Below are 13,586 nucleotides of genomic sequence, written 5' to 3'. Positions count from 1 at the left end.
ACGGAGGGAGGGAAGGAGTTTCGGTTCGGCGTGGAGAGGGGTGGATGGAGAGCCGGGCGGACGCGCGCATCGCATAGCCCCTGAACCATTTGCGCAAGATGCACTTCGATGCAGCAAACACATCCGGAGTTAGGAAGATGCGCGCTCTGATAAGACCCAGTCCGGCTCCCGGTTGAATCTTTTAATTTCTTTTCTGAACTCAAGAATTTTTCTGCACGTGTCTGCTTGGAATCCGTCAGCCAGGGCGAATTCAGTGGGGCTTACTCCCGGGTAAATGGGGTTGGGATTGCAACCGCCCTGAAATCTTTTGATGAAAGGCGGAACAACAACCACCACCACCACCACCTTAAACTGCTGGCAGGTTTGCCCCAGGCATCCACTTGGCCACTATGAGACCAGGATGTTGGACTTAGATGCGCCATCGATCCAGCAGGCTCGCTTTATGTTCTTATTATTCCGCTATAATGGCACCCAAAGCCCTGTGTCGATCCTAGGCGGCTCGTCTGAGCGCAGGGACTGGCAGGGGATCCCATCCTTCGTTATTTTTCCGGAACTGACAGCTTGGTCCGTTCCACGTTTTCTCGGAGTTCAGTTGGTCCGATTGCACACTTTACACATGGGGGAGGAGCCTAACTTGAGGACTTCCAAGGAAGCATAAGGAGGATCGGGTTGCGCTTGCATACATTATGCCCGGCGAGAGAAATGCGGTGTTTATTCTTAAAACTGCGCTCTCTCCTCTCCTATTTGCAAATGGAGCGGTTGCGGGGGCTTAAGCTTCTTTGTGACGTTGGCGCGCCTTCGGCCACGTGCGCTTTTACGAACAAGAAACTGTCAACAGCCCCTTCAGAGGAGATCGGGGCATCGAGGAAGCAAGTTGCAGCCTCCTCTCGGGAGAAACCTGGGGCGATCTCCATGGATCCGGAAAACTGTGAGCAATTTGGCATTCAGACCTTTGCTTTGGTTGATTTCTAATTACTTCTGCCTGTCCTGCATTGTTGTGGCGGCGCAGCCCAGTGCGAATGAACCGTTGTGCAATCGTAAAATCGCCTCAGCTTTGTTTAATGCCTTAGTAGACATGCATAGGTTTTAGGCTGCGTGTGATGCTTTAACCGTGTCTAAGGTACTGAAAATAATCTTATGTTTCTTTAGGAATTGGCACATCAGAGGAGGATTTCTTTTTGCATCTGGGAGCCTTTAACTATCATGAGTGAAGCAGTAAACCCTGTTTCCACCAGCAACATTTATTTGGACCTAGAAAGCTGCAGCACAGCTTCAGAGATCTCCCAAGTATGTGCTCTTTGAATCATCACTTGTACTCTCTCTTGGCAGCTTAGGAATGTAGTTGTTTGGGCTGTAGCCACCATTATTGCCCTTGATATGCTAGAAGTCTATGAGGAGAGGAGACGGGGGGGCGGGGGGACATGTACGAAAACCAACTGAGCAGGTCTCAAGTTTGAGTAAAGCGGGGTGAAGGCCAGTGGCATTGCAACAGGGGGTGGTGCACCCTGGATGCCATGTCTGCGGGGGTGACAAGAAGACACCCTGCGGGGGCACGAGCAGCCATCGTGCCGTTATATGTGGAGGACCCTCCATTCGCGACTGCAGCTGCGAGCAGAGGATCCCAGCACCGGCGGCAAACCGTTACGTACAGCGCATGTGCGGCATTGCACGCATGCGCTGTACATAGTGACGCCACACATGTGCTGTACATAGCGGTTAGCCACTGGCACCGCTTGAGTGCCGTACGGACGGCGGTGGGAACCCTCCGTCGCCACTACAGAGGATCCTGGCACCGTCTGTACAGTGCTGGAGTGCTGCCGTTGGCAAACTGCTATGTACAGCGCATATGCGGCGTCGCTATGTACGACGCATGCGTCGTACGTAGCCCCTGGGTGTCACGACGCCTTCGTTTGCCCCTGGTGAACCAAGGGCGAATCTCCTCACAACCAAGATCCTCCTACAGTGGTGCCTCACAAGACGAAATTAATTCGTTCCGCGAGTTTTTTCGTCTTGCGATTTTTCGTCTTGCGAAGCACAGACTTTGGAAAAGCTTCAAAAATCACCAAAGTCTTCAAAAACCTCAAAAAAGGCTACCACACCGCGTGCTATGAGTTGCTCCTCGAAGTGAATGCACGGTTTCAAGAGAAAGGAAACAAACTTGCAAGACAAAGGAAACAAACTTGCAAGACGTTTCCGTCTTGCGAAGCAAGCCCATAGGGAAATCCGTCTTGCGAAGCAACTCAAAAAACAAAAAACTCTTTCGTTTTGCGAGTTTTTCGTCTTACGAGGCATTCGTCTTGCGAGGTACCACTGTATAGTGTCCTATATTTTAGAAGTCTTCCAGTGTAGTCTCTAAATTGCCCCTTAACTGCCCCTCAGTTTAGTTCATAAAAAGTAGAATTTAAAAAAGCAAAAAGCAATTGTTTTGGCTCCAAAGAGAAAACCAATAATTATCCTTCTTCTGAGATCCTTTCACTGAGATGAAAATGGTGGTTTTAAACAACAACAGAGGTTTGAGTAAAGCAGGGATGGAACGCTGGGTTTGGTTTGGTTTGAAAAACAAATAACTTTTAACCAGTAGAAATAGCAGAGACGAGTACAACTCAGAAGCTGACATCAAAAGGATAACGCAGCACAGCATCTTCTTTCTTCTGTACTCAAACTCTGTTTCAAGCTTCCACACTCCCCTCAGTGTCACACCCTGCTCACTCCACCCAAACCTCTGCCATTGTTCAAAACTGCCACTATTTTTCCTCTCAGTGACTCTTCACATCCTCTTTACTCTCAACTTCTGCCGTTGTTTCTTTATTATATATATTTATTATGTATGCATTATGCTATTTTATGTAAGTGTGTATGCATGTGTATAATTTAATAATTTTTTTAAAAAAAAATCTGGTCAGTGCATTATGAACTAGTTGGAAGATTCTGAACAGTTTTCAAGGGCAGCTCATTTTACTGCTGTTGAGGTCCTGATGTCCTAAACCCCGTGTCAGTTGCAAAGGTTATTAACGACTCTTAAAAAAATAATTATTCCAGAATGAAGTGCAGGATTCAATGAGGAAAAGTGGACTTGACTGCACACTCTACAAAGAAGACCATCATTCTGAGCTGATGTTTGAAGATTTCACATATGGTATGTGCCTCTTCTTAACTATATCAAATGAAGCAATAGGTGCTTGAACTCTTGAATGACTAGCCTGATCCCTTCTTTCACATGACGCAGCAGGTATATGAGCACTTTTGGTTATGGAAATATTCTCTTATACATGACAGTGATTATTAGCATGGCTAATACAAGAGGTAAGGCTTGGTCATGTAAAAATTCCTGATATGTACCACAGTGCTGAACTGTACTGTCTCAAAAATGATTGCAAAGCATTGCTCTGTTAAGATAGTCCTCCTGTTGGCAAGAGTAGCTCGAGCATCTAATGTAAGATTGCTGTTGGCAACCCAAATAATACCACTGCCTTACTTGGCAATATATCTCCTCACAACCAAGATCCTACTATAGTGTCCTATATTTTAGAAGTCTTCCAGTGTAGTCTCTAAATTGCCCCTTAACTGCCCATCAGTTTAGTTCATAAAAAGTAGAATTTAAAAAAGCAAAAAGCAATTGTTTTGGCTCCAAAGAGAAAACCAATAATTATCCTTCTTTGGCAGGGAAAGCAAATAGAGCAATTAAAGGCCAGTTAAGGACAATTCAGTAATGCTGCATCCTTTCCTGGAAAGGAAACAATTACAATTTTACAAGCTGTGAAAAAGCTTCTAATTAAAGAGGCACTAGCACTGCAAAGCCTCAGTAGTTTGTTACTAGTCCACATTGCTCAACCTAGCACTATTCTTTTTAAAAAAATAAAAATAAAAATCACAAATGCGGTCCCCCAAAAAGATGAGAGGCAATATTGGATTAAATCACTGGATTGAGAATTTCAAACTGCTGTCTCACTTTAGAACCTGCCTTACGGAGAGCAGGAGAAGCACCTTTAATCCTGCACACCTGAAAAGTACCACCGGTTCTCTCAGTGAATTTGACGGTATTTTTTGTTGTAATCGTGCAGATTTTGAAGATGCTTCAGAGGAACAAATGTCGCCATTGAGGACACTAAGAACTTGCCCTATAATGAAAGATTCCTCCTTTATTACTGAGTGGAAGGAATCCAACGAGGGATTACTGGACCAAGGAGAATCAGAGCAACAGTGCAGGATTCAGGGTTGGCCGGAGGAATGGTACAGAACGGGGGAAGAATCTGATCCAGAAGATTCACAGGAAGTCACAGCCGAAAATGCCATGCAAGCGGAGGAGTTACTGGTGGAAACATCAGGTGTGCCTATCATGGGAGAGTCCTTATTGGACTGCATTGTTAAGGAATCGCCCATTGTGTCAAGTTTTCTCACACAGCCCACAGGTTCTTTACTGAAGACAGATGTGTGTGCGGCTAATGAAAACTTAATCGTCCAATGGAATGGCTCAAATGCGATTGAAAAAGCATCAGATGACGGAAATACGGTACGCCTTCCTTTAGCTGTGCTGTAGATGGGAAGGATGGTGGTGTCAATTCTTAAGTCCAAAAAAGTAGATACCCTAGCTACCCTTTTCAAAGAATGCCGTCAGATTTCACCCCTTTCCAGGAGGTCCAAGCTCTGTACTCTTTCTATGATCTTTTATAATGAGAAATATGGGATGTACATACAGCCGAACCTCGGTTTTTGAATGAAATCCGTTCCGGAAATCCATTCAACTTCCGAAACGTTCAAAAATCAAAGGGCTATTGGCAGAGTGAATGGTGAAAATGGAAAAATGTGCTGCAGAAGCCGTTTGACTTCCAAGGTGCATTTGAAAACGGAAGCATTTACTTCTGGGTTTTCAGCGTTCGGCTTCCGAATTGTTCGGCAGCCAAGGCATTTGAAAACTGAGGTTTGACTGTAAATTTTTTGACTTGGAACTTTGTGTCTGGCAAAGATATGGTTGTAGTAGTATATTTTCATTCCGATACAATGAACCAGCTTTGAATCCCTCTTGTTGACAGATGGAGACTGGGCACCACAACGAATCAACGAAAGATTTCCAGGACTCTGAGCTCACGGTTTTACCAAATGCTGTGGATGAAAACCTAGATTACATTCGCACTCTGGTGCAGTCAAACAGACATTTAAAAGAACGTCTCAAGAGCAATATAGCGTGTTGCATCAGCAAAGAGAAAGTGGACGATAGCATACTTCTACCAGAAAATGTAAGATTTTAAAATTTATAATGTAATAAATATTGCAGAATTGATCATAGAAAAAGCAACCATGAGAAATGGCAGTAGTATCAGCTTCATCAGTAAAAAATAAAAATAAAATTCATAGTTTGATCTAATTTAAATGAGAATTGGTTCTATATTGACTTTCACCACTTGATGACTTGAAAGTACGAGTGAGCAATAGTTGATGTGACCCCACAGATGATCACATCAAATATTATGGCTTTCAGTGGAGTCATGTACACATGGCTGTAGTTTAATAGCACAGGGCATGATTTGCATTCAGAAAGTCTCAGTTTCGATCCCACTTAAAATCCCCCCCGCAAAAGGATGTCAGGAAGCAGGGCTCGGAAAGAACTACGTTTGAAACCTTGATGAGCCATTGACAGTCGGAGTAGACAAAACTGTGCTAAATGGATTCATAGACTGACTCTGCAAAACACCTTCCTGTGTTGTAAGTCAAGGCAGCAAGCACCCAGAGAAGAAACATTCCCCATCCCAGGTTAAATTATGATATGTAAAACATGTGTGAAGCAACTTTTAGTACTAAGGCACTGCCAAGAAATTAAGTATGAATCTGTTGGACTTTAGCTCATGTCCACCACAAACAATCTGTACAGTTGTCCAGCTTGCATACCTTGGTAGACGAAACTAAGGAGTGTGTGAGTGCAAGTAGCATCTACAACAGTTTACAGTACGTCAGTCCGCTTGTTACAGAAAGCGGATCTCATAGAAATTACTTTTCACCCATGACGTTTTGACTTAAATCTTTGCTTGTCACATGATCTGTGTTGATACAGGTTGAAAATGTGTCCGAAGGAGAGCATAACGCTGAGCCTTCACCTCTCCATTCAGAGAAGTCCTCCTTCATGGCAGAAGAAGTTACACAAGGGGACAGAGGCGACAAAGCTCTTTCCTCAACCCATTCAACAAAGAGCTGCTGCTTGAGTCCTTATGGAGCTTCAGACAAACTCTGGAACACCCCGGAATTTAGTCCAAAGCAACTGCTGCTTCAAGAAGGCGATATGGACTTCAGCAAGGTCATTAAGGACTTAGAACTGGACCAGCAGAAGCACCTGCCCCATATCTTGGGTCTTCAGTATGGCAGTATATTTTCTGAGAAGACCAAAGAAATTGAGAAACTCCTTCTTGAGGAAGGAGATACGGATTTGAACAAAATCATCCAGGCACTAGAGCAAGGCCAAAAGAGGCAACAGATCCAAGTAATGGACCTTTATCGTTGTGATGTTTCTTTGGCGAAAAGGTTTAAAGAGCAGGAGGTGGACTTTTTCATGAAGCACGACTTTATTGACACCATCAGGAAGCTGAAGGAGAACACTGCTGATCTCATAGAAGCAATGGGCAAAGTCACAGGGAAGAAGGAAGAGGCAGAGGGATGCCCAAAGTGCAGGATGGGAGCTTCAGAAAACACTAAGGATGATCTCCAGGACTTTGAGTCTGAGAAGAAAGCTCTGGTGCTGCAGTTGGAAAAGCTCAGTGCAGACTACAGAGTTCTTCAAGAAAAGCACCAGGCAGAGGTAGAAGAGAAGGTCAAATATATGGCTCAGTGTAAGGAGCTGGACTGCACTCTTCGCAAGAAAGAGCAAGAGGTACAAGAACTGAATCGCGCCGTACAAAAATTGGAGCGTGAAGCCAGCAGCACCACGTTGGCTCTGCACAAACTGAGGGGAGAAAGTGAGGATGCTCAGAAGCGTTCCTTGTCCTTGGAGGCAGAACTGCAGAGGCAGAAGGACGAGAGGCTGGCAGAAAGGGAAGGGCTGGGCTGCAGATACAATACGCTGCTTGCTCAGATTAAACTCCTGCAGGCGGAATTTGAGAAGGAGAGGGCCGAGATGGAGAAAATGCAACAGCAGGTCTGTGCGTTCAGAACAGAGGCGAGCGGGCTGCAGGAGGAGATGGCAAAGAACAGAGAGGAGAATCGCTTCTTGCAGCTGGAGTCTGCCAGGTGGAAGGAGCAGTGCAGACAAATTAGAGAGCCACAGACACTGAAGGTATACAAGGCTATCTCAAAATTCTTGAGTAGCACATTGTGTGTGTGTGTGTTTTTAAAGGTTTGCACATACTTTTAAAGGAGCAAACAAGTTTTCTCTTTCTCACTCCATTCCCTGTGGCAAGATTCCCTGCTCCATCCTGTTCCTGTTACAGGATCAGGGTTAGTGGAAGTACACTGCTAATATGAGAAGTAGGTATTCCAAAATGTTGATGAAGGGGGAAGGAATGGGTTTCTGTGCAGCCAGTCTGATACAGGACCCAAAATCCTCATTTTCCTCCTCCAAGGGAGCATTTCTAAAATGCATTAACTTGAGCTCTTGAATCAATGTATAAACAGAAAGCCAGCTGTATAAACAAGTCCTCAAAGCCCTCTCCTTTATCAGTCCGTGACGGCAATGGATGACCTTGCCAGTTCCGTGGAGCATCCTGGCCACAAAGACGCACAGACCTTGTTGGTGACCTCCTGCCCCAAGATAAGAGTATAGGAACAAGAACAGAAGATAAAGGTTAATTACTGATTTCCTCTCATTATTCCAGTGCAGGGAAATTAAAGCCTTCCCCACTCCAGGCTCAGAAACTAACATTGGAGTAGTCAAGAGACTATTTATAACTTAATTCCCGGAGTGTCACCAACAAAAGGCAATGAAATGAATGGGACTAGAAAACAGGAAATGTTTAAATAACATTGGAAAGGAACCTTTACAGAATGGGACTTAGTTGTGAGTAAACATTATAGAAGGATGTTGGCCATAGGGAAAATTCAGGTACAACACAAACCTGCTTTGATTCTCCTCTGTAGTGAAGATGTCCCCCCGCCCCCAGGTCACATCGTTCCTAACAGTAACTGTGAATGTGAAGATTGACAAATTATGAGTGTTTGTTTTCAGGGATATACGAATAACCTAAGCTGATGTTCTCGCACTCTCTTCATATTAGGAGCAGCTGCATTCCCAAATGATCCAGATTCTCAGATATGAACTTGGATTAAAGAGGGAAGAGTTGAGAAAGAAAGAAGAAATAATTGAGTGGAGCATGCACATTCTGGGAAGGTTTCTTTTGGTACGCCCAGTTTTATACCATTAAGGGCAACACCCCTGAGCTTTATCATTACTATTTTGAATTTTTGTCTGAGCACACGTGTGGGTGCTTTCAGCCTTCAGTTTCTGTCAAAATTGCACCCTTTTCCAAATGGAAGTAGTAAGAAGCGCATTCCATTTTAAAAGAAAGCCAAAAAAAAAAAAAAAAAAATAGAAGGATGACATATTAGCCTATTTTCTCTTTTAAAAAATCATAAACATGCATTTAAACTGGTATGTCCTTTTAAGCTCCTGGAATGTTTACTTTTAAGCAAAACATACTTTTGGAAATGTTCATACAATTAAGAACAGTAAGCGGCAGTTGGACAAAAGATGGCAATGATTTTGGAGTAGCTTGTTATGTTAAAAATACTTGTTGCAGAGATCTTTATATATATTTTTCTTGTTCTGGTGTTTGTTTTAAATAAGATATTGAACTTAGGGTTGGAGGAAACACAAGTTTTAAGCTTAAGTCCCCGTCCCCCCATCCATAGCTGTAAGGCAGGCTTCCTCAACCTTACCTCCAGATGTTTTTGGCCTACAACTCCCATGATCCCTAGCTAGCAGGACCAGTGGTCAGGGATGATGGGAATTGTAGTCTCAAAACATCTGGAGGGCTGAGGTTGAGGAAGTCTACTGTAGGCAATCAAAACCCCATAATATATGTTGCTTCCATAATGCTTTTAAATAGGTTTACAGTGCCGATATTCTATGTTCAACCTGTTTTCTTATTTCTTTTATTATAATCTAATGTACCTCACTGTATCCTCTGTCAAAACAGAACATGAAGTCAATGCATTCAGCTTTGTCCATCAGAGATCTCCACAGTGAAGAAGACCATTTCAATTCTCCTTATGTCCAGAAAGCATCTCACCTCTTGTCAAAAATCTGCAGTCTTCTGGCTCTTGCAGAAGGATTACTTACCTGCCAGGTAATGCAAAATACCACAGCCCTTTTCAATAGCCACATTGATAGCACCTAAAACATGAATTCTATGGTCCATCCAGAACGGCCCGTCACCCAGTATACACTGTACTGTATATTTCCAACAAGATTGAAATAAAGGATCTTTCAACTCTGCCAATAAAACAAATCAGTCTTTATTATGTTTCCCTTCCCTCCAGCTTTTCTTCCGTCACCATTATGCAGGCAGATCACATGGATGTTACTATTTAGGAAGTAGCACTTCTCTGGCTCCTAAATCATTAACTATTAGACATGACACAAATGCAGCATTCTATGTCTGGGTTGTTGTTTTTGTTGTTTTGTTTTGTTGCAGGGGTTCAGAGAGGGTGGGAAACTGAGCAGTGGCCTGCAAGGGTAGCCTTCCCAAACCAACCATGATTTTGTTCACACCAGTACATCAGACAGAAACAGTACTGACCACATTTGTATTTTATTGTGTGCTCTTCCTTGAGTCCTTGTGTACGCAGTGATTGTGGTACTTTTAAATGTGCCTCCCAGTTTTATGGATCACATAGGAAACACCTGGTTATGTCCTCCTGCTCTCTCTGTGGCTAGTGGTGCACTTTGAACAAATAACTAGCAAGGTATACACTTAGGTTTTAATTAAATGTCTGCATGTGTACTTGCGAGTTTCCCCATCCTTTTTGTATACTACCCACTAACTTTTTGTGCTTCGTAAATGCCAAGGTTCCATCCCTCATTATTATGAAAATACCTTTGCAGGCAAAGGGCTAGTTCAGGCAATCATGACAAGGTATCTTTGTTAGTGCAGTGTATGGTACTTTCTTCAAATGTGTAGCATAATCTCTGGTGTGGACTGGGCATGGGTGTGCTTTTATATTTTGCCTGCAACGGTACAGGCAAAGTTATTTAGTACACAAAGCAATAGCTTGCGTTAAAATTACATTAAATTTCCATGAGCATCGAAGTCAAGTGTATGGGAAAGTCTTTACAATTCACATTTCCCACAGGACTAAACAAGGGGAAGTATTTAATGCAGAGCATCAGTTGCTTATTAGCGTCTTTGGTGACATATTCAAATAGCAGGGTGCATCCTGACATTTTGCCATCGTTTTATAAAAAAACTTCAGAAAACATCAAGTCCCTGTTCTAAACCAGCTGAGTAAGATTTTTTTCCAGCTCTAAAAAGAATGGAATCACAGCTCGAAGCAAACTGAGTAACAACTCTTGAGTTCTGTTGGAGATACTTGGATAAGAAGAGTGCCATGCTGTACCGTGTTGTAATGTTCAGTAGCATTTCTCTATAGGAAATAGTGTTCCTTACATGGTAGACCACCCATGCCTCAGCAGTCAATGAATCTGATTCCTTCCAAGGAATTATACACCCTGGTTCACATGTGGCTACATTCTTCAGTCTCACATAGGAATCAGTGGAAAATAGGAACTTCTTTTCCATCGGGTTATGTGGATCTATGTTACTCCTCGGAGTGCTTCCAGAGAGTCGCCTCCCCTGGCACTGGTAGCACTGAACAGGAAGTGAGAGAAGAAGTACTTCTACAAAGAGGTGCACTCTCACCTGTTGCCATTGCTGGTTATCACCTCACCTGTTGCCATAATGCTTGGTGTGTCCGTTGTGTATATCTTGCTAGTTGATTTGGATTCCCAGTAGTCAGAATAGGGATCACCATAATCCACATGTGGATTGCCAGGTCAAGTACGTCTGGAAGTACACTAAGGAAACAAACAACTGATGAGTGAGCAACTCTGAAAAGCAGTGGGGAAAGAACGACCGCCTTCCTTCTAAAGACAAGGCCGCTCGCTGCTTCTCCCTGATGGAAATGGCTACCCAGTCTTGCCTTGGTTTTGTGTGTTAGCCATCCTAAGAATGTATGCTACAGAGCAAATTCACTACTCAATAAAACTTCTGTTGAAACCAATGGCTGAAATGTGTCTCCTTTTCTCTGAATCTCACCCTTTTATTTCCCTGCTGTCTTCAGTGATGTTTACAAGGTTTCCCCTGGTTTTTTTTTTACCTATTACCTAAACTTCCGATAGCTGAGGCACACTTCAACTCTGATTCAGACTGTGAGCTGCGCTTCATCCTTGCCCACAAAAGGGCTTCTTTTTTTAAAGGGGTGTCACTATGAAATCCTTCAAGCATTCAGTGAATGCTTGAGGGGACCACAAGGAAGGCCCTCACTGGCTATCCTCCCCTGAAATTAACATGTCTGCTGGCCATGCCTCTCCAGCAGCTGTGTCTTCTGCATTACGAAAAAGGGACCCTGTGCAGGACCAATTGTGTCGGGCTTCTCTGTGCAATTTTGAGCCATGATTGTCCAAGACAGCTGGTCAGTTGAACATGCATACAGGTGTACACTTGTATGTCCTGCTTCTGGTTAATGTCAATGCTCAATGATTTGGGAGCGATGTGGCCAGTAGTTGCATTCCCACTACTCCTTCATGTGTCCAGTAAATGCAGGAGTGGGTTCATATGGGCATCCCTTTAGTCTGTCTATAAGTAAGAATCACTTTACTCAAAAGAGTCCATTTTGTCTGTTTCTGCATGAGCATCTAGCCATGTCTCCTACCAGGAAGAAGGCAAGACCAGGGGAGCGATTTGTGTGCAGAACAGCTTCCTGTGGGGTCAAACTTGAAATATTTGGATTGACTTATTTCTTGAAACATGCAAACCGTTTTCTCACAGCCCAATGGCTTCCTCTCCAGCACACAATCAGGGAATTGCTGCTCTACAACCATCATGTTTAGAAATTCACTTTATTACAAGTGATGCATTAATTCTTAGGAAAGTAATTGGTGTCCATTTGGAGTTTAAACAATGTTTGTTTTATGTCACTGTTGTTTGATAGGACACAGATAATCAGGCAATTGCTGAATGTTCCACAGAAAGTGAAACTGTTATTGAAGTGAAGGGGAAAATGCAGCGCCTGTTATTTAAAAAGAAAAGCTTGGAGAAAGAGGTAGGGGCACTGGTTGTTTTCCCTTCCAGTTACACCCTGCTTTTGTGTTTGCATATGTAAGAACACTCCTGTCGTCCTTAACCCCCATGTCAAAATAGCTAATTATCTTCTAAACGTGCTGTGTTGTGAGACTTTGTGAACCGCCCTGAGATCTTTTGATGAAGGGTATATAAATCTAATAATAAAACCATAAGACAGCTTGGAAACTGCAGCTGGGGCAGAATATAGCGGCAAGACTACTGACAGGAGCAAAGTGTTATTTTTAACCTGCAAAGCTCTATATGGCTCAGGACCCCGATATCTAACAGAATGCTTCTCCTAACTTGAATATATCCGGACCCTGTGTCCATCACTGGAGGCCCTTCACCAGATGCCCCCTCTGTAGGGCCGGCCCATTCATGAGGTAATGTGAGGCAACCACCTCAGGCAGCAGGATCCACCAGGGCAGCAGATTCAGCTTCCAAGGAATAAATCACCACCTGCTGCTGCCACTGTAGCAATGGTAGTGACGGCTGCAGTGTGCTCCTTGGAGCCACTCCGAGATTGATAGTTATGTTCTGAGAAAAAGCTCTGTGGTCTGAATACGATAGAGAATATATATGGTAAATCCATAAAGTACCACTTATGAATTCAGGGCACATACAGCTATTCTCGATGGGAGGTTGGTCTGTACGTCTGAGTCTTGTTCATGAGAATGCTGTGCAATGGCAGGTGAACTTCATAAGGATCCTCTGCGTTCTGTCATACGGACAAAAACAACACATTTCAACCATCAATCCCCATATTTCTTACAAACTAAGCGATAAACTGAACTACATGCCCTGCCACAAGTACAGGAGCAGTCTGCTGGGATCAATTAATGTGCCATTGCAAGATGGATAGTGATTTAACATGAATAAAATTTACCACTTCTTGAATATGTCAGTTTTGCTTTGGGATATATGTATAGCAAATAAGAAAGTCTGCGGAGAAGCAAAACACAACTGAATGAAATATGTTCAATTTTCCCTTTCCCTCTCTTGCCTATAATTCATCACTATAAATATTTAGTTGAGGAAACACAAGGAAAACATAGCAGCCATGAGGGAGTTGATAATTAATGAGAAAGCTTCTGAAGACCCCGATCCTGAGGTGAGTTCAATATTATGAAAAAGAACAGAAATTAAAAGAAAATCAGAAGGAGAATTGGATTTTGTGTATTATGGAGCATTAATTTAAAACAAAAAGTTTCATTAATATGACTGCAGTTCTATATACTTAGGGGGACTTAACCATGGGGTAAATACTGTAGACTTGCTATGTATACATAATAAAGGCCTGCTATTGCTAAGAAAAGTAGCAAATAT

General features: G+C 43.1%; 1 protein-coding gene across 2 annotated transcripts; it reads left to right on the top strand.

Annotated features, from left to right (window-relative positions):
• The first annotated feature begins 484 nt into the window (after nucleotides 1-484).
• Nucleotides 485-13,404, top strand: LOC307220832 (uncharacterized protein). 2 transcript variants are annotated; one of them, XM_079984938.1, is made up of 10 exons: nucleotides 485-928; nucleotides 1,150-1,287; nucleotides 3,040-3,136; nucleotides 4,062-4,510; nucleotides 5,031-5,234; nucleotides 6,047-7,258; nucleotides 8,196-8,318; nucleotides 9,117-9,266; nucleotides 12,130-12,240; nucleotides 13,291-13,404. In XM_079984938.1, the coding sequence occupies exons 2-10, from the start codon at nucleotides 1,204-1,206 to the stop codon at nucleotides 13,387-13,389; spliced, it is 2,529 nt and encodes an 842-aa protein (XP_079841064.1). In that variant the 5' UTR covers nucleotides 485-928; nucleotides 1,150-1,203; the 3' UTR covers nucleotides 13,390-13,404. The 2 variants fall into 2 exon arrangements, with proteins under 2 accessions (XP_079841064.1, XP_079841065.1); XM_079984939.1 differs by lacking the exon at nucleotides 1,150-1,287.
• The last annotated feature ends 182 nt before the right edge of the window (nucleotides 13,405-13,586 follow it).

This window comes from Podarcis cretensis (genome assembly GCF_951804945.1).
Source record: "Podarcis cretensis genome assembly, chromosome: 7".
In the NCBI taxonomy this organism is placed as follows: domain Eukaryota; kingdom Metazoa; phylum Chordata; class Lepidosauria; order Squamata; family Lacertidae; genus Podarcis; species Podarcis cretensis.
This window is presented reverse-complemented; position numbering and strand designations above follow the sequence as displayed.